Source organism: Mus musculus, chromosome X (assembly GCF_000001635.26).
Source record: "Mus musculus strain C57BL/6J chromosome X, GRCm38.p6 C57BL/6J".
NCBI classification, from domain to species: Eukaryota; Metazoa; Chordata; class Mammalia; order Rodentia; family Muridae; genus Mus; species Mus musculus.
The window spans coordinates 111,984,059-112,011,188 of record NC_000086.7 but is presented as its reverse complement, the minus strand read 5'-3'; the positions used below and the strand labels follow the sequence as shown (position 1 = coordinate 112,011,188).

Sequence of the window (27,130 nt, the reverse complement as noted above, 5' to 3'; positions counted from 1 at the left end):
CTACAAATAAACCAAAATATACTTTAAATATTCTCTCTATATAAATAACTCATTATCACACAGAGTAGTAAAGGAAGTAAATATATATACTGCAATAGTATAATGAACAATATAGTGAATAAGAAATATTTCCTTTTAAAAATCTTAAAGGTACACTTACCATGTCTATTATATCAGATTCATTTTCATGGGTAAGATCAGACTAAAACAGAAGAAGAAATAAATTAGTGTTTATTGACATAAAATTATTTATTTAAGGGAACAGAATATATATCAATAGAACCTTATCTCCACTGTTTTCATTCCTTATTGAAAGAAATATATTCTGAATCTGAGGAACAATCTGTATTTATCTATGTTTTAACAGTTTGCATTTATACAGGCACATTTATAGTGATTCCAATGAAGTACAACTAAATCTGTCATTTTATTTTTCTTTTCTGTACCATGGTTTCATTTTCTTAGACCCATGTTTCAAATTCTTTGAATTCTATTAACATTTTCCTTTGGGTCTCTACATACTTTAGTTCAGACATTATATATTCTCTCAATATTATCCTTAAAATATAAATTTTAACATCCGTATGACTTAAATCTATTTAATCAATATAAATTTCATTTTCCAATAAAACAATGATGTTAAAACTTTTATACTGAAACTTCTTTCCCATATTTTCTATCATAATTGTTTTATTCAACTGTCAATATTTACAAAAATAAACATTTAAATGATTTATCTGCTCACCACAGATATTTTAAAACTACTTAATTTTATAATACACAAGTACACAACTGACAGATATGTAGCTTAATGATATTTTACATATGAATATGTCTGCACAATTACAACAGAAACTATAGAATTATATTATTGAATATAGAATATTTCTAGCACCACAGAATATCCCCTTCATGTTCCTATCCCAGACTATAGTTCGAGTAATAATCAATGCTTTCAATTGTCTCATAATTTTATTTTTGGCATTTCATATTAATGAAATCATATGGCATGCATATTAATTCTCCCCCACCCCGGTTTATTTGCCATACTATTTATAAGAAACATGTATGTTACTGAATATCACATAATTTAAGTTTACACAGTTCAACCTTTCCCAGTTTTTGGTTTCAATATTCCAGCATACTTGCATTTAGATTGTCACTCTTTTAAAATATATTTCTCATATATATACATACATATATGATATATAAAATTTTTCTCTCACACATTATATCTTGACCACAGTATTCCTTCCCTCCTCTGCTCCTAATCCCTCCCCTCTCTCCGAAATCCATTCATCCTCCATTTTCTTTCAAAAAACAAAGCAGGACTTCCAAGGACATCAAATTAACATGACATAACAAGTTACAATAAGACTAAGCACAAACCCTCATATTAAGGTTGGTCCTCATATAAGGTAACCCAGTAGCAGTTAAAGAGACTCAAGCACAGGCAGAAGAGTCAGACACATCCCCACTCCCACTGTTGGGAGTCCTACTAAAACACCAAGCTACACAACTGTAATGTAATGCAGAGAATCCAGTTCAGGCCTATGCAGACTCCATAATTGTTGCTTCAGTCTCTGTGAGTCCCCTATGTGCACTGAGTAGTTGATTCTGTGGGCCATATTCTTGTGGTATTGTTTACCCTTCCAGCTCCTACAATCTCACGCTCCCCTCTTCTGCAGGGGTTCCAATGTCCCCCAGTCTCTGCATCTGCTCAAAGTCTTAAAGTCATTTAGATACATTTTAATCCAGCTGTAAGGCCTTTTTAAAAATTAAGTATTAAACTATTTAAATTAAATGCAATTTCCTTATTTATGTCATTTAGAGTATTTTTCTTTTTATGAATCTTATTTATTTTTTCCTTCATTGTTAATGTGATTATTGAATATTTAGATCATTCAAGTTTTATTAAGTTTTTATCTATACCAACTTCTATCATTATTTTCACGGTTACTACACAACATGTTTAAAGGGTGTACTGGAAATTCTATGTGTCCTCAAGATCATTCAAGGGGATTCATGAGGTCAAAACTGTTTTCATAATATTACTAAAGTACATTAAGTGTATTTTCCCTTAGAGTTTTCATGAGTAGGTTAGAAATGTGATATGCATGCAAATACACATGTTCAGTATCATCCATTAAATGATAATTAAAAGTGTTTCAAATTATAATACTCTTCCTTTTGTGTTTAGATGTTATTTATGATGGTATGTAATGAATTCATTATTATTATATCTAGATGAATTAATTTAATTTACTTATTTTAATGAGATATTATGTGTGATACAGTTTTAAAAATATATGTTGACTCCAGAAGAATGAACTTTTAGTATAATATACTGCTGTCGTCCTGTGTACTCAGGCTGTTTAAGTTCATTTGTCTATAAGAGAACTATGTAACTAATGTTATTGTGGCTTGGATTTCCCATATAGTCAACTTTTACAACCACATATACTCCTGAATTATGTACTCTTGCATGCCCATGAATAAAAGTAATATTTGTGTATGTTGTAGTAATTGTTCACTATAAGTAACCATCAGGTTGAAAATAATTTTATACAACAAATATCTACCACAAATGTTTAAAAAAACAGCATGTGGATATAGCTTTACAACTTCTGTTTGCAGTGCTGAGCACTTTTGGGTCAGTTGGGGTCAATAAAATGAATTTTCCCTTGTAAAACTGTTAAAGATTTCTGCAGCATATCTCTCATTCATTCCCAATGCCATGTTTTCTATGTTGTTCAAGAAATATAGAGTAAAGACCTTTGTTATGGGCAGGCACAGAGAGGCACAATAGGCACATGGACAAAACAGGGACAGATTAGACACACAAAACAGATGGGCTAGAGGACAGGCCAAGCCATAAATGAACAACTACAAACATATGGAAGACACCAGAAGTTGAGAATTCAAATTCTGGATTTCTCTTGGTGAAATTGATCTAACAAGACATTGTTTTATATTCATCCATATGTTACACTGACACATTTTCTGAGGTTATCTTTAACTTGTTAAGGGGTCTGGCATAACATAGAGCAATGTAAACAAATGAAATTTTATGTATGTAACCAACCATATAGCATGCCTCAGATTAAAAATGTTTCCAGTACATAGGAGTCTTTTTCTGGCTCCTGTCCAGTACACAGCATCTCTGTTTAAAGATATACCATAAAAAAACTTTGCTTGCTTTTAAACTTCACATGAATAGAAACTATAGACTTATCTGTACAATATGTGATACATTTGTGTCTTTTATTCAGCATAATATGTGAAAATCTGTTATGTTATTGTGCATAGTAGTGGTTCATATCATATATATTCTATACAAATATATCCTAATTTTGTTGCTCATTTCAGGTTTTGACATGCCTTCCTCACTAAACTTAATTATTATTGCTATTTATAGAATTTTATTCATAACATACATAATGAACATTTTAACAAGTGGCATAGATTATCATGAAACTTGCTATTTGGTTTTAAATCTTTGTCTTTATGCATCAATTTACTGAATGCTGAAATTAAAAGCATCCATCCCAATACCAGTTAAATTTTTATCACTTTATGTACAACACATACTGAAGCATTTTCTCTTTAAATATTTTAATATGCATTTAAATATTACAGTAAACAATATTTCAATGGTTAAAATTACCTGTTATACATATAAATCTTTTTTTCTTTTTCTTTTATTTGGACATTTTCTTTATTTAAACGTCAAATGTTATCCCCTTTCCCAGTTCTGTCCCCATTCCAGAAACCCCCATCCCATCCCCCCTTCTCCTGCTTCTATGAGGGTACTCCCCCACCCACCTACTCACTCCCACCTCACTGCTCTAGCATCCTCCTACGCTGAGGCATTAGCCTCCACAAGACCAAGGGCCTTCCCTCCCATTGATGCCATATAATGCAGTCCTCTGCTTCATATCCAACTTGAGCCATGGACCCATCCATGTATACTCTTTGACTGATGGTTTAGTCCCTGGGATCTCGGGGGGAGGGCGGCTAATTAGTTGATGTTGTTCTACCTATGGGGTTGCAATCCCCTTCAGCTCCTTCAGTCCTTCTCTAACTCTTCCATGGGGTCCCTGGACTCAGTTCAATGGTTGGTTCTGAGTATCTGCATCTGTATCAGTCAGGTGCTGGCAGAACCTCTCAGGGTACAACTATACCAGATTCCTGTCAGCAAGCACTCCTTGGCATCAGCAATTCTTTTGAATAGAAGGCCTGTATTTGCTATTGGATGCTAGTATAACAAACAGCCTTTTAAAATAAAGAGAGTCAAAGGGATATAGAGAGAGTGGGCAGCTTTGTCTTAACCCTGATTTTAGTGAAATTGCTTTAAGTTTCCATTTAATTTGATATTGGCTATTGGCTGGCTATATATTGATTTTACTATGTTTAGTAGGCACATTGTATCCCTGGTCTCTCCAAGACTTTTAAGAACGGTGTTGGACTTTGTCAAAGATGAATATGTGGGATTTTCTTGCTATTTGTTTATAAGGTGTATTACACTGATAGATTTTTGTAGGTTGAACTATCCCTGCATTACTGGGATGAAGCCTACTTGATCATAGTGGATGATATCTATGATGTGTCCTTGGATTTGGTTTGAGAGTACTGTATTGAGTAACTTTGCATTAACCGTTCATAAGAGAAATTTGGATGGAATTAAGATAGGCAATAGAATAGGAGAAATTCTGCCACCTCTGTATCTGAAAGTTGATTAATATCTAAAATTTCAAAAATCAAAACACAAAACCACCTAAAATGCTCCAATAAATAAATGAGCAAATGATAGCTTTCAATAAAAAGACTAAGAGCTAATATTTATATGAAAAATGTTCAACATTCTTAGTAATTAGAGAGTTGATTTATCCAGCCTAATTGGATATCATCAAGAAAACAGATGGTAAGCCCTATTGCTGAAGATACCACTGACTTACGTCATCAAAAAAGGAGAATTTATCTGCTGGCCAACTAGAAGTTTTATGCCTTCTAACTAGCATTCATAGTGCCAGAAAATACAATACACACTACTGGATAACAAAAGCAATAGTCAATCTCCCCAGATACACACACACACACACACACACACACACACACACAGTGAGAGAATACGATGTACTTAATCCTAAGTGGGATAGTCTTTATCAACTTCCTCTTCTCAAGGCTCAAGGATCTATGTGAAAGATGAGTCAGAAAGATCCAGAAGTTGTGGGTCACTTCAAAGAAACAGTATCTTCTAACATCACTGATACACACATAAAATCACAGCAACTGTGACAGCATGCACAAGAATTGCAAAATCCAGTAAAATAACAGCACAAAGAAAGTTGAACAGGGGAAAAATTACACTGCTAACCAAGAATTATTTACAGTTGATATTTGCTGAAGGAGGGAGAGAGCAACTGTGGCATTGGGTGCTGTGGATTTGGTCTCATGCTTGTATTATGTTAATTGGATCCCCAAAATTACATGGAAATATGCACATCTGCACTTAAGACACTGAGGGTCCCTCCCCTTAGTTGGTTTTGATCGATAAATAAAGTTGTCAGGACAAATAGTTGGGCAGAGAAACAGCAGGGCTTTTAGGATTCTAGGGCAAGGGGCCAAGGGACGAGGAAAGGACAGATGCCATGCCAGAAAAGGACTAGATGCAAAACTTGAGAAGTACAGGATAGAGAGGCAGCCTACATGTAAGAGCCAGGGATCATGGCCAAAAAGGGTTGCAGGTCTGGGTCTAGGGCAGTCAAGATAGAATATATAGGTTTTAATACGTGATGATTTGGGATCATCTGAAATTACATCAGCCACATGGAGCTTAGGAAATGGCTCAGCCATTGAGATGGTTAAGGCATATTAAAATATAAGGCTGCATGCGTATGTATTCTATATGTGCCACAGCAGCTGGGATGACTTGAGTAGAGATTACTTTGCTACTACAACAACTGGGTGTATCAATCACAGTCCAGGACAAGATTGTGTGTGTGTGTTTGTGTGTGTGTGTGTGTGTGTGTGTGCTTTCTTGTATTTTAAAGAGAGCAGAAATGAGTAGATAGGGAGGTAGGTAGGATATGGGAAGATTTGAGATGGTGAAAATATATAATCAAAATATATTGTATATAAAATGTAAAAAAAATAATAAAATTTTAGGAATGTAAATTAGTCCAGTGTATTGTGAAAATCAGTACCAAGATTCCTCAGAAAATTAAATATATAACTACCATATCATCCAGCATGTGAATCCAGGAAGTTTGTAAGTAACTCAGTAAATCCACATATCACAGAGATATGTGCATATAAATGTTTATTGTAGCTCTACTCATAACTAAGTTATGGTATAAACTGAGTTCATAAATAAAAGACTGTTTAACCATGAGCATCCAATATTTTGTTGCTTATAAGAAAATAGATTCTACTGGAGGACTTTGATTTGGGTATCAAAAGTCAAAATGACAAATATCAGATTATATCTTACATATGATTCTTAAAATGTATACAAATACATACAATTATGGATGCATATAAAACATAACAGCAGAAGCAAAACTGTCTAAGGGATTAATTGGCAAATCTAAGACAAAGAAATAGAAGATAAAGGATAGGTAAAAGATATGGTCTAAGTTGGAAATAATAGAAATAATATTTTGAAAGCTATTTCTATTTATGAAGATTATACTCAAATACTCAAAAATACACTCAGATAGAATTGAATATGAGAAAAGTTATAATGATCAAATGCTAAAAGTGTATAAATAAAAGTTGGAAGTCAAAACCCTAATCACATAAAGAATCTGAAACCTTCAAGTAGTCTGTCTCTGTTACCTAATGTCTAACTCTCACAATATATATTAGTAGGGTGGAAGGGAAAAGCATATGCTGTGATCTAAGGAATGTTAGAACTTTAACTAAGTATATTACTTTTTTTTCCTTGTTGATTTTTAGGTATAGGTATCATTAAAACAGAGCTATTAGAAGTATCCAAAAAACATAAAGAGAAAATGCATTTTCAATGTGCATTTCTTTCTTTTTTTGTAAAGATACATTTATTTATTATATGTAAGTACACCATATCTGTCTTCAGACACACCAGAAGAGGGCATCAGAACTCATTACGGGTGGCTGTGAGCCATCATGTGGTTGCTGGAATTTGAACTCAGGACCTTTGGAAGAGTAGTCAGTGTTCTTAGTTGCTGAGCCATCTCTCCAGACCCCAATGTGCATTTTTTAAAACAAAAACATAAAGAGAATTTGAACCCTGATGTTAGTTTACAAGGTTGTATTATGAATCCTAAGGAATTCCTAAGTCTAGATAACTTTTGTAGATTCAAAAGCTAATATGTAATTTCAATATTGTTTTTTCCTTTTTTAAAATGAGTGATTAACTTTAAGCCATTTACTATGTTCAATTATTTATTAAGTTATAAACATTTAAATTCTGAACAGGTTATCTCTTAAGTATTTTTAACAAAAGTAAAATATTAATATTTAATAATTATTCCTTTTTTTTGTTTTTTCGAGACAGGGTTTCTCTGTATAGCCCTGGCTGTCTTGGAACTCACTTTGTAGACCAGGCTGGCCTCAAACTCAGAAATCCGCCTGCCTCTGCCTCCTGTGGGCCACCACGCCCAGCCTAATAATTATTCTTAATAAAAGATTTAAAATATATTTAATGGGAGTGTTAATAAAATTATATTTAGGCATACAAAACATCAGAATAAACAGGTAAACGATTTCATTACCCAAAAGAAGCACTGAAACATAAGCATAAACCCAACTTTGTAAAAACAATAGAAAACAATGTTAAAATTTGATGCCTCCTATATTTTGAAATAGAATGTCGGCAAAATCTGTGTATTAAAAGGGATAGTTTCAAGCCTGTAGCACTATTGCGAGGAAGCAGAGCTAGAGAGATGGAACCAAATGGAATGTCTTACATCTCTGTAGAAAAACTCTTCAAGTATGTTTTAAGAACCAAGCTCCTTCCTCTTCTATTTATCTCACAATGAGGAGTTTCACTCTGCATATACTGTCAACATGTGTCACATTTTTACAGAGCCAAAAGCAATTTAGTCATCTAAACATGCACTTAAATCTCCAAAACTGGGAGGCAAAATAAAGTTTTCCTTAATATGCTGAGTCTTTCAGGTATTAATTGGAAAACTGATTAACTCAACACTGAATCAATTAAAGGAACACTGAAACTATGGTAATATTAATTGTCTTTTCTTCCACCTGTCTTCATTTTAGTGTCATTTTGAGGCAATTTATATTTCAAATTTAGCATCCTCATTCATGAAACAAAAGTAGCATGGCAGAATTTACCCATAAATTATTGTGCCAATCTACATTAGCATATCTGAGATAGATCTAAAGAGAGCAAATACGGAGACAAAGTGTGGAGCAGAGACTGAAGGAAAGGCCATCCAGAAACTGCTGCACCTGGGGATCCATCTCGTATACAGTCACCAAACTCAGACACTATTGTTGATACCAAGAAGTGCATGCTGAGTTGGGCAGTGGTGGCACATGCCTTTAATACCAGCACTTGGGAGGTAGAGGCAGGTGGATTCTGAGTTCAAGGCCAGCCTGGTCTACAGAGTGAGTTCAGGACAGCCAAGGCTATACAGAGAATCCCTGTCTCAAATAATCCAAAAAAAAAAAAATGCATGCTGACAGGAGTCTGATATAGCTGTCTCCTGAGAGGCTTTGCCAGTGCCTGGCAAATACAGTGGTGGATGCTTGCAGCCAACCATTAGACTGAGCATAGAGTCCCCAATGGATGAGTTAGGGAAAGGACTGAAGGAGCTAAAGGTGTTTGTAACCCCATAGGAAAAACAACAATATCAACCAACCAGATGCCCCAGAGCTCCAAGAAACTAAACCACCAAACAGAGAGTACACATGGAGGGACCCATGGCTCCAGCTGCATATGTAGCAGAGGATGGCCTTGTTGGGCATCAATGGGAGAAGAGACCCTTGGTCCTGTGAAGGCTTGATGCTCTGGTGTAGGAGAATGGGAGGGCGGGGAGACAGGAATGGGTAGATGGGTGGGGCACACTTTAAGGAAGCAGGAGGATTGGGGGGGGATGGAATAGGTGGTTTCCGGGGGAATAGGGAAAGGGGATAACATTCGAAGTATAAATTTAAAAATTGCAATCTAAAAAAAAAATTGAAAATAAAAGAACTGTATCGAGTTGATCATTTCTCACTCGAAAATAATAAAAAGAAAACTTGGTTAAGAGAAAATGCAAATAATATTTTAAAATACTGGAAGGTTAATAAACAATTTACATATGTCTAGGAAAAATTACAAATGGGACAAATAGCAGATTAACTATTGTTTGGTAGGAAAAACAAAAACAGCTAAAATCATCCTAATCTTTCATTTCAAGCTGATCTCTATCCTAAGTACCAAATGATACTTTTGATACTTTGGCCAAAAGATAAATGATAGGCTAAACAAACAAACAAACAATATGCTCTTAAAACACAAAACAAACAAGCAATCTATACAACCATGGATAGATTTTGTAGCTGTTGTTTTAATTTTAAGTCTAGCCCTCAGAGATTTTTTTTGAAATATAAGTTGACTACAAAACAAACAGACATAGACTTTAATATCACACAAAAAAATACAGATTAAAAAAAAAAAGTAAAACTGGGCTCTTGAGATGACTCAGTGGTGAAAGCCCAAAGACCAGAATTCAATTTCTAGTGTCCATGCTGGTGAAAGAGGTAACAGACGACTGAAAATTACACACACACACACGCCCACATACACGGAAACTCACAGGCACATATGCGCACACACATTTAACAAATAAAAAGGTTATCACTGGAAAGAGGCTCTGATTTTAATGTTACCATATTTTAATATTCAATGTCCATGTTCATTTTCTACCAAAATATAAAGCACACAAAAACCCAAATGAACATAGTATCTTTGAGGGGTGAAACAAACGAAAAGATACTATCCATAACCAATACAGACTCTGAGATTATCAGTCAAATGTATTAGAGAAATTCTTTTAAATATATGTAATGATCTAAAAGTAACAACAAAATGAGATCAGAAAAATGTATAAAATTGTAGCATAAATATATAGAAATTATTTAAAAGGACTAACATGAAAATTATGCTGAACATACAAACACAATAACAGAAAAAACCAATCCAAGGAAAAAAATCTAGGCTGAAAGACAAGGTTGATCGATTAATACATTCAGGCACCAATAAAGAATTCAGTAAATATTACTATAATTCTATGAATCTCAGAAAATGTTTATTATGCTCAATCAAAAAGTCTGTGTGTGTGCAGGGGGTGGTGGAAGGAGCAGAAATAAAAACTAATGGCATAGGAAATCTATTTAATGAAACTAGAGCAAAAATAATTGCTAACATAGGGATGGAAATGGACATTATTCAGAGTCCAAATAGATATGACAGTAAAAAAAAATCAACAACATATTATAATCAAGAACCCAAGCAGAGAAATCAAAGAAACAATAGTAAAAATGGTAAGAGAAACATGTCAGAATAACCTTATCTGCTGCAACAGAAACTCGAACAGTCAAGAATATAGAGAAAAATATATCTCAAAACCTGAACGTCAACAACGAAATATTTCCAACAAATGTTTTCTTAAATATTGATGAAGAAATAAATATAGTGAAATGACTTCATTGATGAATGTTATCTAGATTAAAAAAGTCATGGCCAATATTCTTATTAATTCTTTATAGAAACAGAATCTATGTTGATATATAAATAAATACATGATATATTAAATACAATCTAAAGTGGGGATGTGGAGCTATTACATAGTGTTGGGCCAGAATAAGAAATACATACAAGAGAGAGTAGTAGTCTAATGAATACAAAGTCCAATGATATACATGTATATCATAAAAATGGTTCATTATTTGGGGCTGGAAAGACAAATCAGTCAATAAAGTATTTTCCCTTAAAATAAAAAATAAAATAAAATGATCCTGAAATGTAAAACAATTATAATAGTTTCTCAATAGAGTTCACCTTCTAATTTGGTGGGCAGAAAAGTCAGTGAAAGATTAAACAACTAACATTGCCAGTTTTATATTTCTAATCCTTAAATTGGAAATATAAAAGCACTACAAAAGAACACAATTTTACTGAAGTCTTTACAATGTGACATCCATTTTAACTTAAGATTAATGTTCTTATACTAGGAGCAAGTTCATTCAACGTTACAAAATAGTTTCAAGTCTTCTGCCTTCTTCCAGTTCATATAAAATTATCAATTCATATCATATGTGTCTCAAACAAATGTTTCCTGGTGATTATATCCTCAGTTTTATTCCAAGTCTGTTTTCAGCTATTTATATCATGTTTCAAAGGAACTAATTTAAACTTGACAGTGTCTCAACAGAAAATCTTTCTCTAGTATTTGAAGACCAAGAAAAATGCTTCTGTAATACCTTGTCTTTTTAAAACAATTTTTTAGCAACTTGCATTCTTCATCATTTACTGCATTCCACTTTTGGTATTATTTTACCTTTATTGTTAAAACATCCTTTGAATTGTAGTGTTTGTTTTTCTTGCAATCATCTATGGCTACACATTATTATTTTATGTACATTGAGTTTTTTCTCTTCTCAGTCTTCCTAATACTTATCTCCTTTGTTCTTACGTTCCTTTATCTCACTTCATTTTTTAGCCTTTATCTGCCTATTTCATATTGCTCAATAATTATCTTTAATTTTATCTTAAATAATTTTAAACTCCTTAGTTTTCTCTAAATAACTTTTCCAATTTCTGTACTATGGTCATTGGTTGGTTTTAACTGATTTATGTCTATGTCTATATCTGCTTTGTATTGATACTTCAGCTGTTAAGACAGTTTTTTTTCACTTCTTTTTTTATTAGATATTTTCTTCATTTACATTTCAAATGCTATCCCCAAAGTCCCCTATACCCTTCCCCCACCCTGCTCCCCAACACACCCACTCCTGCTTCCTGGCCCTGGCATTCCCCTGTATTGGGGCATATGATCTTCGCAAGACCAAGGGCCTCTCCTACCATTGATGGCCAACTAGGCCATCCTCTGCTACATATGCAACTAGAGACACAGTTCTGTGGGGTACTGGCTAGTTCATATTGTTGTTCCTCCTATAGGGTTTCCTTCTTTCTCCACTGACACTAAGATTAATCCTACAGAAAAGGCTCTTCATTAAGCTATTATGTTAAACTAGAAATAGTCATTCCAAAACATTTACAGATCATAACATAAAATGTGAAGGCAATACAACACTTCTATGGAATACAGTAACTCGTCATTTATTAAGTATAAATATAATGAAATGACTACAGTACAAAAAAACATTAAAAGACTGAGATAAAGCTAAGGAAAATTTACCATGGATGGAAGACAAGAATGGTTTTAAAAATAAACCTTTCAAAACATTGAGCTATAATCAAGTAACCAAACTAAGAGCCAATAGGTTAAAAGTAACAGCATAAAAATTAAAGCATAAAAACCCCATTTATAAGTATTCCAGCTAAAATTTTATCTTTTAGGGAAAGAAATGGACATATAATAACAGAAAACATTTAGAGCCTCTATGATAGATGACTAAACAAGAATGCCAAAATGTATTATAATTATAATTAAAAGGACAAGAGTACACAACAACAACAACAACAACAAATAGTAAAATTTTCAAGAGGAAAATGTCAATAAATTTATAGGTAAATTCATTAGAATAGAATCAAGCTTCTTAGTGAAATGTTCAAAATTTGAGAAATTATGGAGTTATATATTTCAAGTGCTAAAAGTAGATAATTAGCAAAGTTTACATGTCTAAAGGTTTTTCTGCTATTTTTTCTTTTCTTCTTTATATTATAATACAGCTACACCATTTCTTCCTTCTCTTTCTTCACTTTAAACCTTCTTATACACATTCCCTTTCTCTCTTTTAAATTTACGGCCTCTTCTTTTCACTAATTGCTATTATATGGCTCTAAGGCTCTAAGTATATCATATTCAGTCTGTACACTGTCACTTGTATGTAATGTTTAAGAGCTAACCATTTTGTATTGGACAACCATTTTGTGGGCCTTTTTCTGGAGAAGGGCCACCATTCCTGCTCCCATGCTTATAGTTCTTTATCTAAGTTTAAACCTCATGGGCTTTTCTCAATTTATTTTGGCATATCTATTGTAATTATTTTTGTTTAACTCATGTTTAATCAGTCTGCATTTTTGTAAGACAGTATCTATATTGTCAGAATATTCATGAGGTATCACAAAATTATCTTTTAAACTGTAGAAATAAAGATCTTCTAAGTCAAGCACAAACTAAAGCAATTCATGACTACCTAGCTGATACTGTAGAAGGCACTAAAAGGAATCCCAAACATGGCACAGAATTGGAAGAGAAGATAGTATCACATAGTCCCACATTATCTTACACATAATATAATAATAACAATAATGATAATATCATTATTATAATAGTATTATTATTATAAATAGTATAATTGAAATTACAGTAATAATAATCACATAATAATAGAAGGGACTCTTTCTGAAGAATAAAAAGTTCCTTTCGATGGAGCAGAGATAAACAGAGGATAACATGATTGAGAGTAAATGCACTATTATTTTGTGAAATAACAGTAAAATCTGTCATTTTTGCTAATTAAAAATCTAATAATAAAAACCAAAAGCCTCAGTACTTCATAAATAATGTTATTGTCATCTGAAAATCATCATGAATTCATGATTTTTTCTCTGTAAGGGAAATATACACAGCCTTAACTAGTCATGCCATAGTACTTGATATGACAAATGACAGTAGGTTAGAAACTATAATATATAAATAAATAAGTCACTAAAACATGATATATAGAAGAAAGGTTATAGCACCATAGAATCAAAGATTAAGATATAATCATAATAGTAGAGCTCAATGACTTTTTAATGATTACATAAATAATAAAGCAAGGAAGTATGTCCTAAGATCCATGATCACAAAGATAGTGCCTTGGTTGAACAAAGGTATGTCATGAAACAAAACAAAACAAAAAATATGTGAATCTGAGAAAGAAATTTGTAAAGAGAGAAGTTAAAGGGTTAGGAGGTTGGTGGTTATACTAATTAGAATGCAACTCACTTGTGCATCAAAACTTCCAAGAACAAATTTAATTAATAACAATATACCAAACTTCAAATGCGAAACAGCATAAAAATTAAATAAAAACACAGAAAAAAACCACACATATATTTAGCAAAAGAGATAAAGACTGGTTATATTAATTTCAGACACCTGAATTCAGAGCTGGAAAAATAAAGCATATTATATAACAATAATTGCACTGACTTTAAAAGGGACAGTCATACTAACAGGAGCCTGATATAGAGGTCTCCCGAGAGGCTCTCCCAGAGCCTTACTGATACATATGCAGATGTTTGCAGCCAACCATCCTACTGAGCCCAAGGACTTCAATGGAGGATTTAGGGAAAGGACAGAAGGAACTGAAGGGGTTTGTAACCCCATAGGAAGAACAACAATATCAACCAACCATATGCCCCAGAGCTCCCAGGGACTAAAGCACCAACCAAAGAGTACACAAGGAGGGACCCATGGCTCCAGCTACATATGTAGCGGAGGATGGCCTTATCTGGCATCAATGGGAGGAAAGGCTCTTGGTCCTGCAAAGGCTTGATGCCTCAGCATAGGGGAAAGCTAGGGCGATGAGGTGGAAGTGGATGGGTGTGTGTGGGAGCACCATCATAGAACTGGGGTGGGGGGGAAGTGGAATAAGGAAGTTTCAGAGGGGAAACCAGGAAAGGGGAAAACATTTGAAATGTAAATAAATAAAATAACCAATAAAAATTTAAAAAAGCATTGTACTTAAAAACAAAATTCACACAATCTGAGGCAAACAACAAAATTCCAACACAATTCTTTACAGATCTAGAAAGGACAATACTCAACTTCATATGGAAATATAGAAACCCTAAAAGAGGTATCCCCATCTTTGATTACAAGCTGTACTACACTACAGAGCAATAGAAATAAAATCTGGATGGTATTGACATAAAAACAGACAGGCTGATCAATGGAATTAGTTTGAAGATACAGAAATAAGCTCACACACCTATGGATACTTGATGTTTTACAAAGGCGACAAAACAATACAATGAAAAAAGAAAGCATCTAAAACAAATGGTGCTCATCTAAAAGGATGTCTGCATGTAGAATAGAAATCCATATCACTCTGCACAAAACTCAAATCGAAGTGGATCAAAACTCTGAACATAAAACCATATACAAGAACTCCAAAAAACTAGACATCAACAAAAACAATAATCCAATTAAAATGGGATTAAATTAAAACAAAAATGAGATTAAAATTAAACTGAGAGTTCTCAACAGAGGAATTTCAGATGGACTAGCAGCATTTAAAGAAATGTTCAACATTCTTAGCCATCAGGGAAATGCAAATCAAAACTACTTTGAGATTTCATCTTATACCTGTCAATATATCTAAGATCAAAAACATAAGTGATAGCTCAGGCTGGCAAATATGTGTAAAAAGGAGAACACTTCTCCATTGCTGGAGGAAGTATAAGCTATTACAGACTATGTGTATATATATAAATCAACATGGTGGTTCATCAGAAAAATTGGAACATATCTAACACAAGACTCATCTAAACCACTTAATCATACCAAAATCATACTTGATCAACTATATTTATTGCAGCTTTATTCACAATAGCCAGATATTTGAAGCACCCTAGATGTCCCTCAATAGAAGAATGGATTCAAAAATACAGTAAATTTATACAATGGTGTATTACTTAGCTTCTAAAAACAATGACATCATGAAATTTTCAGGCAAATGAATGGAAGCAAAAAAGATCATCCTGGGTAGGTAATGCAGATCCAGAAAGGCAAACATGATATGCACTCACTTATAAGTGGATATTACTCAAAACGTACAGGATAACCATGCTACAATCAATAGACCCAGAGAGGCTAAGTAACACGGGGACATCTAAGGAAAATGTATGGATATTTTTTGGAAGGGGAAATAGAATATATTTTGTGGGTTGACTGGGGCCAGTTGGTGATTGGAACAGGAAGGATCAAGTTGGAGGGTGGGGAGGAGTAAGAGAACTGGAAGAAACTAATTGAATTGGGGGCCATTTGGAGCAATGTACAGACTCTGTATATTGAAAGCTTCCTGCAAGAGTAGCCCTAGCAAAGCCTCTTAGTACTGATGGATATGGAGCCTGAACTGGCCATCTTCTATAATCAGGAAGGCTCCTAGCACTGGGAATGGGCCATCAACCTAGACACAAATACTGAAACCTATAATCAGTCCTGCCTATAACATGTGCTGGGAATAATAGTGGTGCAAAACTCTTGGCAGTGACCAACCAATTACTGGTCTAACTTTATGCTTACTAAAAAAGAGGGATCCCATGCCTCACACTACCTGGGTTGCCGAAAATCTGGAGCAGGACATCCCAGACACACAGGGTAGAAACAAATACAACTGGCAAAAAAGTTAATTAAAAAAATTATTCTTAATGATATTCTGATATACTCATAGATTGGTGCCTAGTCCAACTGTCATCAGAGGGACATCATTAACTAACAGATGGTAGATGATACAGAGACTCACAGCTAAATACTAGGCAAAGCCAAGGGAACCTGGTAGAAGATAGGGGAGAAAGAATTGTAAGAGCAAGAGGGGTAGAGAACACCACAAGGATGTGTAAGTAGCTGTTTATGTGTATACACATATATCCCAAAATATAATCTACTCTGTATAATGTTACTAGCATGTATTTTTTCAGGACTGGTCACTTGGTATTGGTGTGCTCTTTACTGGGAAAGAATATTTTCCTATCCCCAGCATTCCTTAGTTGCTTGTGGTTCTTAGTATGGGGTTCAGACCTATACAAAGCCCTATGAAGTCTGGCATGTGTATTGGTGTCATCATGTTTGGGTAGTCATATTAGTGAAACTTTATGGGTGTAGCTTTTCATTCTTGGGAGACACAACGACATGGCAGCTCCCTAATCATCATCTTCTTAGAGTCTTTCTACTCCATCTTTCACAATGTTCTCTGAGTTTTAAGTGTGGACTATGATACTAATAAATCACAGCAATAACTAGCATGGTTCTATAACTCTGAGGGTATAGTAGTGGTACACCTATCTTGATGGTAACTAACAGCTCTCTAATTGGACTGAGGACGGTCTCAATAAGAGTGAAACTATTCCTGATACTAGAAATCAAACTAACGACTCAGAACTATTGAAGTAATATATATTGAAGGGGAATCTAGTCTTCTAAATTCTTTATTACTTTGAATCCTAAGTTAGAGCTCTATGAAGATATCATACATATGTAATCCCCTGTGACATAATATAGAGTTCTGTGGTCTTCATATAATTTGTCAAATACTGTAGGCCTTGTCTAAACTTATGTTTGTCTTGATTCAATCTTAACATCTGGTTAACCTCGGTAAATTCTTTCAGAACTATTGTCCAAATATTGCTGAATATTATGAGAAGTAAGAGAGTGAAAGGGAAGAAAAAGGGGTAAATGATAGAGTAACATTGACTTTTTCTTCTTTCCTTTAAAAAATAATAGCAGTGAAAAAAAGAAAGCCTTCATAACTTAACCTTTCTTAAACTCTTAGAAAAAAAATTTCTTAGACAGTTAAAAATCAAAAGAATGTCTCAGCTTTAGTATTGCTTATTCCGTGTGAAGTAAATTAGAGTATCAGAATGACAGATTTTAATTAGAATAGTATGTTATCTAGAGGCAGTAAAGATTGAATGTTCATTTAAGGCACTGATTTGCAATCCAAAGCAATTTTGCTTCACAGGGATAATTTGAGGACATTTCCAGATATTTTCACCATATAATAATACCAAAACAATTTTCCCACAACAGAATACTTTTAGACCCAAAATGCCAATAGTGATGAAATCACAAAGCCCTGCCATATAGTAAAATAGTCTCGTTTCAAAATAATGACTGACTTCCTGTCGGCCCCAGCACCGGGTCACCTTGGGTGCAGAGTCAGCAGACACCCCCAAGGTCCCCAGAGCACTCTCCACAGGATCTTAGGACCTCTGGTGAGTGGAACACAACTTCTGCCAGGAGGCAGGTTCAAATGCCAGTTATCTGGACACCTTCCCTTCAAGAGGAGAGCTTGCCTGCAGAGAGTACTCTGATCACTGAAACTCAGGAGAGAGCTATTCTCCCAGGTCTGCTGATAGAGGGTAACAGAATCACAAGAGGAACAAGCTCTAACCAGAGACAACTATAACAACTGACTCCAGAGATTACCAGATGGCGTGAGGCAAACATAAGAATCTTACTAACAGAAGCCAAGACCACTCACCATCATCAGAACGCAGCACTCCCACCTCACCCAGTCCTGGGCACCCCAACACACCCGAAAAGCTAGACCCGGATTTAAAAGCATATCTCACGATGATGGTAGAGGACATCAAGAAGGACTTTAATAACTCACTTAAAGAAAATCAGGAGAACGCTGCTAAAGAGTTACAAGTCCTTAAAGAATATCACGAAAACACAACCAAACAGGTAGAAGTCCTTAAAGAAAAACAGGAAAACAACATCCAAACTGGTGATGGAAATGAACAAAACCATACTAGACCTAAAAAGCGAAGTAGACACAATAAAGAAAACACAAAATGAGGCAACAGTAGAGATAGAAACCCGAGGAAAGAAATATGTAACCATAGATGCAAGCATCAGCAACAGAATACAAGAGAATCTCAGGTGCAGAAGATTCCATAGAGACCATCAGCACTACAATCAAAGAAAATGCAAAATGCAAAAACATCCTAACTCAAAACATCCAGGAAATCCAGGACACAATGAGAAGACCAAACCTATGGATAATAGGAGTAGATGAGGATGAAGATTTTCAAGTTAAAGTGCAAGCAAATATCTTCAACAAAATGATAGAAGTAAACTTCCCAAGCTTAAAGAAAGAGATGACAATGAACATACAAGAAGCCTACAGAACTCCAAATAGACTGGACCAGGAAAGAAATTCCTCCCGACACATAATAATCAGAACAACAAATGCACTAAATGAAGATAGAATATTAAAAGCAGTAAGGGAAAAAGGTCAAGTAACATATAAAGGCAGGCCTATCAGAATTATACCAGACTTTTCACCAGAGGCTATGAAAGACAGAAGATACTGGACAGATGTTATATAGAAACTAAGAGAATACAAATGCCAGCCCAGGCTACTAAACCCAGCCAAATTCACAGTTAACTTTGGAGAAACCAAAGTATTCCATGACAAAACCAAATTCACACATTATCTTTCCACGAATCCATCCCTTCAAAGGATAATAAAGGAAAAAAAATACAAAGACCACGCCCTAGAAAAAACAAGAAAGTAATCCTTCAACAAACCAAAAAGAAGACAGCCACAAGAACACAATGCCAACTCTAAAAACAAAAATAATAGGAAGCAAGAATTACTTTTCCTTGATTTCTCTTAATATCAATGGACTCATTTCCCCAATAAAAAGACAAAGACTAACAGACTGTCTACACAAACAGGAACCAATATTTTGCAGCTTACAGGAAACACATCTCAGTGAAAAAGACAGACACTACCTCAGAGTGAAAGGCTGGAAGATAATTTTCCAAGCAAATGGTCTGAAGAAACAAGCTGGAGTAGCCATTCTAATATCTAATAAAATCGACTTCCAACCCAAAGTTATCAAAAAAGACGAGGAGGAACACTTCATACTCATCAAAGGTAAAATCCTCCAAAAGGAACTCTCAATTCTGAATATCTATGCTCCAAATACAGGGGCAGCCACATTCATTAAAGAAACTTTAGTAAAGCTCAAAGCACACATTGCACCTCGCACAATAATAGTGGGAGACTTCAACATACTACTTTCATCAATGGACAGATCATGGAAACAGAAACTAAACAGGGACACGGTGAAACTAACAAAAGTTATGAAACAAATGGATTTAACAGATATCTACACTAGATTTTACCCTAAAACAAAAGGATACACCTTCTTCTCAGCACCTCATGGTACCTTCTCCAAAATTGACCATATAATTGGTCACAAAACAGGCCTCAACAGATACAAAAATATTTAAATTGTCACATGCATCCTATCAGATCACCATGAATTAAGGCTGATCTTCAATAACAACATAAATAATAGAAAGCCAACCTTCACGTGGAAACTGAACAACACTCTTATCAATGATATCTTGGTCAAGGAAGGAATAGAGAAAGAAATTAAAGACTTTTTAGAGTTTAATGAAAATGAAGCCAAAACATACCCACATTTATGGGAAAAAATGAAACCATTTCTAAGAGGAAAACTCATAGCTCTGAGTCTCTCCAAAAAGAAACTAGAGAGAGCACACATTAGCAGCTTGACAACACACCTAAAAGCTCTAGAACAAAAGGAAGCAAATTCACCCAAGAGGTGTAAACTGCAGGAAATAATCAAACTCAGGGGTGAAATCAACCAAGTGGAAACAAGAAGAACTATTCAAAGAATCAACCAAACCAAGAACTAGTTATTTGAGAAATTCAATAAGATAGATAAACCCTTAGCCAGACTCAATAGAGGGCACAGGGATAGCATCCTAATTAACAAAACCAGAAATGAAAAGGGAGACATAACAACAGATCCTGAAGAAATCCAAATCACCACCATATCCTTCTACAAAAGGCTATACTCAACAAAACTGGAAAACCTGGATGAAATGGACAAATTTCTAGACAGATACCAGATACCAAAGTTAAATCAGGATCAAGTTATTGATGTAAATAGCCCCATATCCCCTAAAGAAATAGAAGCAGTCATTAAGAGTCTCCCAACCTAAAAAAGCCCAGGACCTGATGGATTTAGAGCAGCATTCTATCAGACATTCAAAGAAGATCTAATTCCAGTTCTGCACAATCTATTCCACAAAATAAAAGCAGAAGATACTCTACACAATTCATTCTATGAAGCTACAATTACTCTGATTCCTAAACCACAGAAAGAAAAAACAAAGACAGAGAACTTCAGACCAATTTCCCTTATTAATATGGATGCAAAAATGCTCAATAAAATTCTCGCTAACCAAATCCAAGAACACATCAAAACAATCATCCATCCTGACCAAGTAGGTTTTATTCCAGGGATGCAGGGATGGTTTAATATATGGAAATCCATCAACTTAATCCATTATATAAACAAACTCAAAGACAAAAACCACATGATCATCTCATTAGAAGTAGAGAAAGCATTTGACAAAATCTAACACCCATTCATGATAAAAGTCTTGGAAAGATCAGGAATTCAAGGAACATGCCTAAACATGATAAAAGCAATCTACAGCAAAACAGTAGCCAACATCAAAGTAAATGGTGAGAAGCTGGAAGCAATCCCACTAAAATCAGGGACTAGACAAGGCTGCCCACTTTCTCCCTACCTATTCAACATTGTACTTGAAGTCCTAGCCAGAGCAATTCAACAACAAAAGGAGATCAAGGAGATACAAATTGGAAAGGAAGAAGACAAAATATCACTTTTTTCAGATGATATGATAGTATATATAAGTGACCCTAAAAATTCCACCAGAGAACTCCTAAACCTGATAAATAGCTTTGGTGAAGTGGTTGGATATAAAATTAATTCAAACAAGTCAATGGCCTTTCTCTACACAAAGAATAAACAGGCTGAGAAAGAAATTAAGGATACAACACCCTTCTCAATAGTCACAAATAATATAAAATACCTTGGTGTGACTCTAACTAAGGAAGTGAAAGATCTGTATTAAAAGAACTTCAAGTCTCTGAAGAAAGAAATTAAAGAAGATCTCCCAAGATCAAAAGATCTCCCATGCTCATGGATTGGCAGGATCGATATAGTAAAAATGGCTATCTTGCCAAAAGCAATCTACAGATTCAATGCAATCTCCATCAAAATTCCAACTCAATTCTTCAACGAATTAGAAAGAGCAATCTGCAAATTCATCTGGAATAACAAAAAACCTAGGATAGCAAAAAACTCTTCTCAAGGATAAAAGAACCTCTCATGGAATCACCATGCCTGACCTAAAGCTGTACTACAGAGCAATTGTGATAAAAACTGCATGGTACTGGTATAACGACAGACAAGTAGACTAGTGGAATAGAATTGAATACCCAGAAATGAACCCACACACCTATAGTCACTTGATCTTTGACAAGGGAGCTAAAACCATCCAGTAGAAAAAAGACAGCATTTTCAACAAATGGTGCTTGGCTCAACTGGTGGTTATCATGTAGAAGAATGGGAATTGATTCATTCCTATCTCCTTGTACTAAGGTCAAATCTATGTGGATAAAGGAACTCCACATAAAACCAGAGACACTGAAACTTATAGAGGAGAAAGTGGGGAAAAGCCTCGAAGATATGGGCACAGGGGAAAAATTCTTGAATAGAACAGCAATGGCTTGTGTTGTAAGATCTAGAATTGACAAATAGGACCTCACAAAATTGCAAAGCTTCTGTAAGGCAAAGGACAGAGTCAATAAGACAAAAAAGCCACCAACAGACTGGGAAAGGATCTTTACCTATCCTAAATCAGATAGGGGACTAATATCAAATATATGTAAATAACTGAAGAAGGTGGACTGCGGAAAATCAGATAACCCCATTAAAAAATGGGGCTCAGACCTAAACAAAGAATTCTCACCTGAGGAATCCTGAATGGCTGAGAAGCACCTGAAAAAATGTTCAGCATCCTTAATTATCAGGGCAATGCAAATTTAAACAGCCTTGAGATTCCATCTCACACCAGCTCCATATGTATCAGAAGATGGCCTAGCCGGCCATCAGTGGAAAGAGAGGCCCATTGGTCGTACAAACTTTATATGCCTCAGTACAGGGGAACATCAGGGCCAAGAAGTGGGAGTGGGTGGGTGGGGGGTAGGGGGGAGGGTATGGGGGACTTTTGGGATAGCATTGGAAATGTAAATGAGGAAAATACCTAATAAAAAAATTTTAAAAAATAATGACTGGGTTTGCTCCAATTACATATTTCATGAGTGACTTTCTTCCAAGCCACACTGTTAATACCTTGGTGAGTCTAGCTGTGCCCCAACTTAGAACAAGATGGACTTGTTAATGTTGTATTTTGGCACATAGAATGGAAGAGTGGGGCACTAAATTGTTTCCTAAATATGCAGCTCTTCCCTAATGCTTGGTAACTCTTCATGCCTACTGGGAGAGTATCTAGAGTATATAGACGACAGGAAATATTAGGAATGATATTAGAAATATGTACAGACCAGGAAAAAGAGCAGGAATTCCATCTATAGTGCTACAGGGCATCCCTTATCTTTGCTGGTTAAGGATTTTCAGGTATGACTACTTAGGGAGGGATGCCCATATCCCTGTAAATAATCCACCATTGTTTAGTTTCTTTTCTGTAAGAAAGCCTGATAAATTCACTGAACACCCTAGAGTGAACTTTGGCATAATCATGTCTTGGTTTTTTTTTTGTGGGACATTAAGAAAAGCGACAGACATTACTTTATTTCTCCCCTCTGGGAAAGAATTTTTTATGAGAGTTACGCACTTTATAACATCTGAAATGACTATCATGGTTAAGTAATCTTCACAATATAATTTCCTTTCTACATGCTTCTGTTCTTTTATATGTTAAGTGAAGAAGATAGACTACACATTCTCTATGGAAGTTTTCAAATAAGACTCACTGGACCAAACATATGAAGTTTCACTTTAGTATATTTGAACCTGTACTTTTTAAATCTCCCTTTCAAAAAATGATATTCTCATTTTCGAGAAGGTATCTGACCATGTTGTAGAGCATAGATTTCATGTTTATTTCCTTAATACATCACAGTACCTAGCATATGGTAGGTTTTCAAAAGTCTTTAAGGTTTATTGTATGAGCTCATGGAAATGATATGTGAAGCTGGGTCTACAAGAGATTTAAATACCAATGGGTTGACTGAGGTAGGGGAGTGGAAGACATTGCAGAGGAAAGAGTACAGGGGATAAGCTACACTAAAGACAATTTTAAAATGTTACATGGAAATAAATGACAGTAGAAGCTTACATACACACACCAAAGTACTTAAAATGACATCACTCTGAAACACTCTCACGCACACTCCCATTTACAACAGAGATTAAAGGTAAAAAACCTTAGTACCAGGAACACAACTTCCAGTACTTTGGAAGTTGTTATTACCAGTGAGTTCTCACAGACACCCAAATATTACAGACTATCACTATCCCTCTTTGTTACCCTACAGAACTTGACAGTAAGATCCTCTTCCTAAAACTTTCACATATTTGGACCATAGACTATATAGAGAACAAGATGGTTCAGAGTTGGAGGATTCATCCTTACTGGATACGTTTCATAATGTTGGAAGCTGCTTCACATGTTACCTGAACATAAAAATAATCAACAGTCATACTTATCTATAAATTGTGCAACCTACAAAAATGAACAGCCTAATGAAACATGCTCACTGGTACAAATAGGACATGAGCATTCTAGGAATAACCAAGAACTTTCTGATTGGATTAGAGTCCCACATTACAACATGAAAGCCACCCCTGACACCATTACTGAGCCAGGAACATACAACATAACAGGTCATGGCTTCTAGAGAAGATCATGCAACTATTATGCTACTAAATGGAAAGAGTATTAAAGTGACTCACTGTTATAATGTGGACCAGTGCATCTTCTAATCCTCATATGAGAAGCTTCTATTTGCAATAGAAGGTGATTAACACAAACCCCCATTTATCCAAGGCATAGAGAATAAAAGACCTCAGAATGTTCAAACTATACAAAATAAACACATGATAATTCCCTCACCATGGCCCAGGGATCATACAGAAGAATGGGCAGGAAGAGTGTTAAAAACTGTAAGTGGTGGATGCCTATGGGGATACAGAGGGTCAGTCGCACATATAAACTTAAAAGAAGTTATTAGAAAATGCACAAGACTTTTGAAAGCCCAAGCCTACCAAATCATAGAATGTGGAAAACTTGGTCACAAAGCCCAAGGCTTATTGATGTTGTTATTGGTAACTCTTAGATAGTGCAACAGAAAGTTTTCTCTGAGAATATATCACTAAGAAGTCAGCCATAAATTCAGTGGAAGACTAAACATCCAAGGATATGTGGATAGCTCAAATTAGTTTTGACTACCAAAAATAAAGACATAAATTGTTGAGTAGGAAAGCAGTTAGGTCTGGGAAGAGTTGGGGGAGGAAGGTAAATATGAAAAAAAACATGTTGTAGGAAACACACACACACACAAACCCTTTAAATCCAATACAAGACTTTATATGATATACATAGATTTAATAATTGACAAATAACCAAGGACATGAGTACTTTTATTCTATACCCACAAAAATATAGCTGCATCTCCATACTTCCCTGGCTCATTTCAAGTTAAGTGTGGCTATGTGGTATACCATAACTAATAAAATGTGAACAAGAGCAACAAGTATCACTTCTAGTGGAAAATTAAATGCACATATCTACATATTTCCTTTTTGATTTTTGTACTTGTGTTAGTCTGTGTTGGAAAGAATCTCTTATCATGCTAAATCACTGAGCAAAATCCCTCCACCAAATAGTTTTATATGTGTGCTATAGGAGCAAAAATAAATATTTGTGACTTTTAAACTTAGACTTATGAGCCAAACCTGGCCCAAAATCTATTTTGTGTAACTCATAAGCTAAGAATATTGTTTTACCAAAAAGAACTATTAAAAGAATCAACCAAACAAGGAGCTGGTTTTTTGAAAAAATCAACAAGAAAGATAACTTAGTCAGACTCACTAGAGAGCACAGGGACAGTATCCTAATAACAAAATCAGATATGAAAAGGGAGACATAACAACAGAACCTGAGGAAATGCAAAACATCATCAGATCCTACTACAAAAGCCTATACTGAACAAAACTGGAAAACCTGGAATACCTGGATGAAACGGAAAAATAGACAGATACCACGTGCCAAAGTTAAATCTGGATCAGATAAATGACCTAAACAATCCCACATCCCCTAAGAAATTGAAGCAGATAATAATAGTCTCTAAACCAAAAACAGCCCAGGACCATATGGGTTTAGTGTAGAGTTCTATCAGACCTTCAAAGACCTAAGTCCCTCCTCAAACGATTCCACAAAATACAAAGAGAAGGTATTCTACCCAATTCATTCAATTAAACCACAATTACTCTCATACCTAAACCACACAAAGACCTAACAAATAAAGAGATATTCAGACCAATTTCCCTCATAAATATCAATGCAAAAATACTCTATAAAATTCTCACAAACCGAATCCAAGAACACATCAAAACGATCATCCATCATGATCAAGTAGGATTCATCACAGGATGCAAGGATGGTTTAATATACTGAAATCCATCAACGTAATCCACTACATAAATAAACTCAAATACAAAAACCACATGATCATCTCGTTAGATGCGGAGAAGGCTTTTGACAAAATCCAACACCCATTCATGATAAAAGTCTTGGAAAGAACAGGAAGTCAAGGCCCATGCCTAAACATAATAAAAGCAATATACAGCAAACCAGTAGCCAACAGCAAACTAAAGGGAGAGAAACTTGAAGCAATCCCACTAAAATGAGATACTTGACAAGGCTTCCCACTATCTCTGTACCTATTCAATATAGTACTTGAAATTCTAGCCAGAGAATTAGACGACAAAAAAAGATCAAGGGGATAGAAATTGCAAAGGAAGAAGTCAAAATATCACTATTTGCAGATGATATGATAGTACATATAAGTGACCCTAAAAATTCCACCAGAGAACTCCTAAACCTGATAAACAGCTTCATTGCAGTAGCTGGATATAAAATTAACTCAAACAAGTCAATGGCCTTTCTCTACACAAAGGATAAACAGGCTGAGAAAAAAATTAGGGGAAACAACACCCTTTGACAATAGTCACAAATAATATAAAATACCTTGGTGTGACTCTAAGTAAGGAAGTGAAAGATCTGTATGATAAGAA

The 27,130-nt window shown here is 34.9% G+C and overlaps 1 protein-coding gene across 1 annotated transcript in view; it reads right to left on the bottom strand.

Annotated features, from left to right (window-relative positions):
• Positions 1 to 27,130, bottom strand: part of Tex16 (testis expressed gene 16) — a 230,561-nt gene that overhangs the window by 116,138 nt on the left and 87,293 nt on the right. The window contains exon 7 of the mRNA XM_017318644.1: positions 161 to 202. Coding sequence (XP_017174133.1) covers positions 161 to 202 — 42 coding nt within the window. The remainder of the gene's footprint in view (positions 1 to 160; positions 203 to 27,130) is intronic.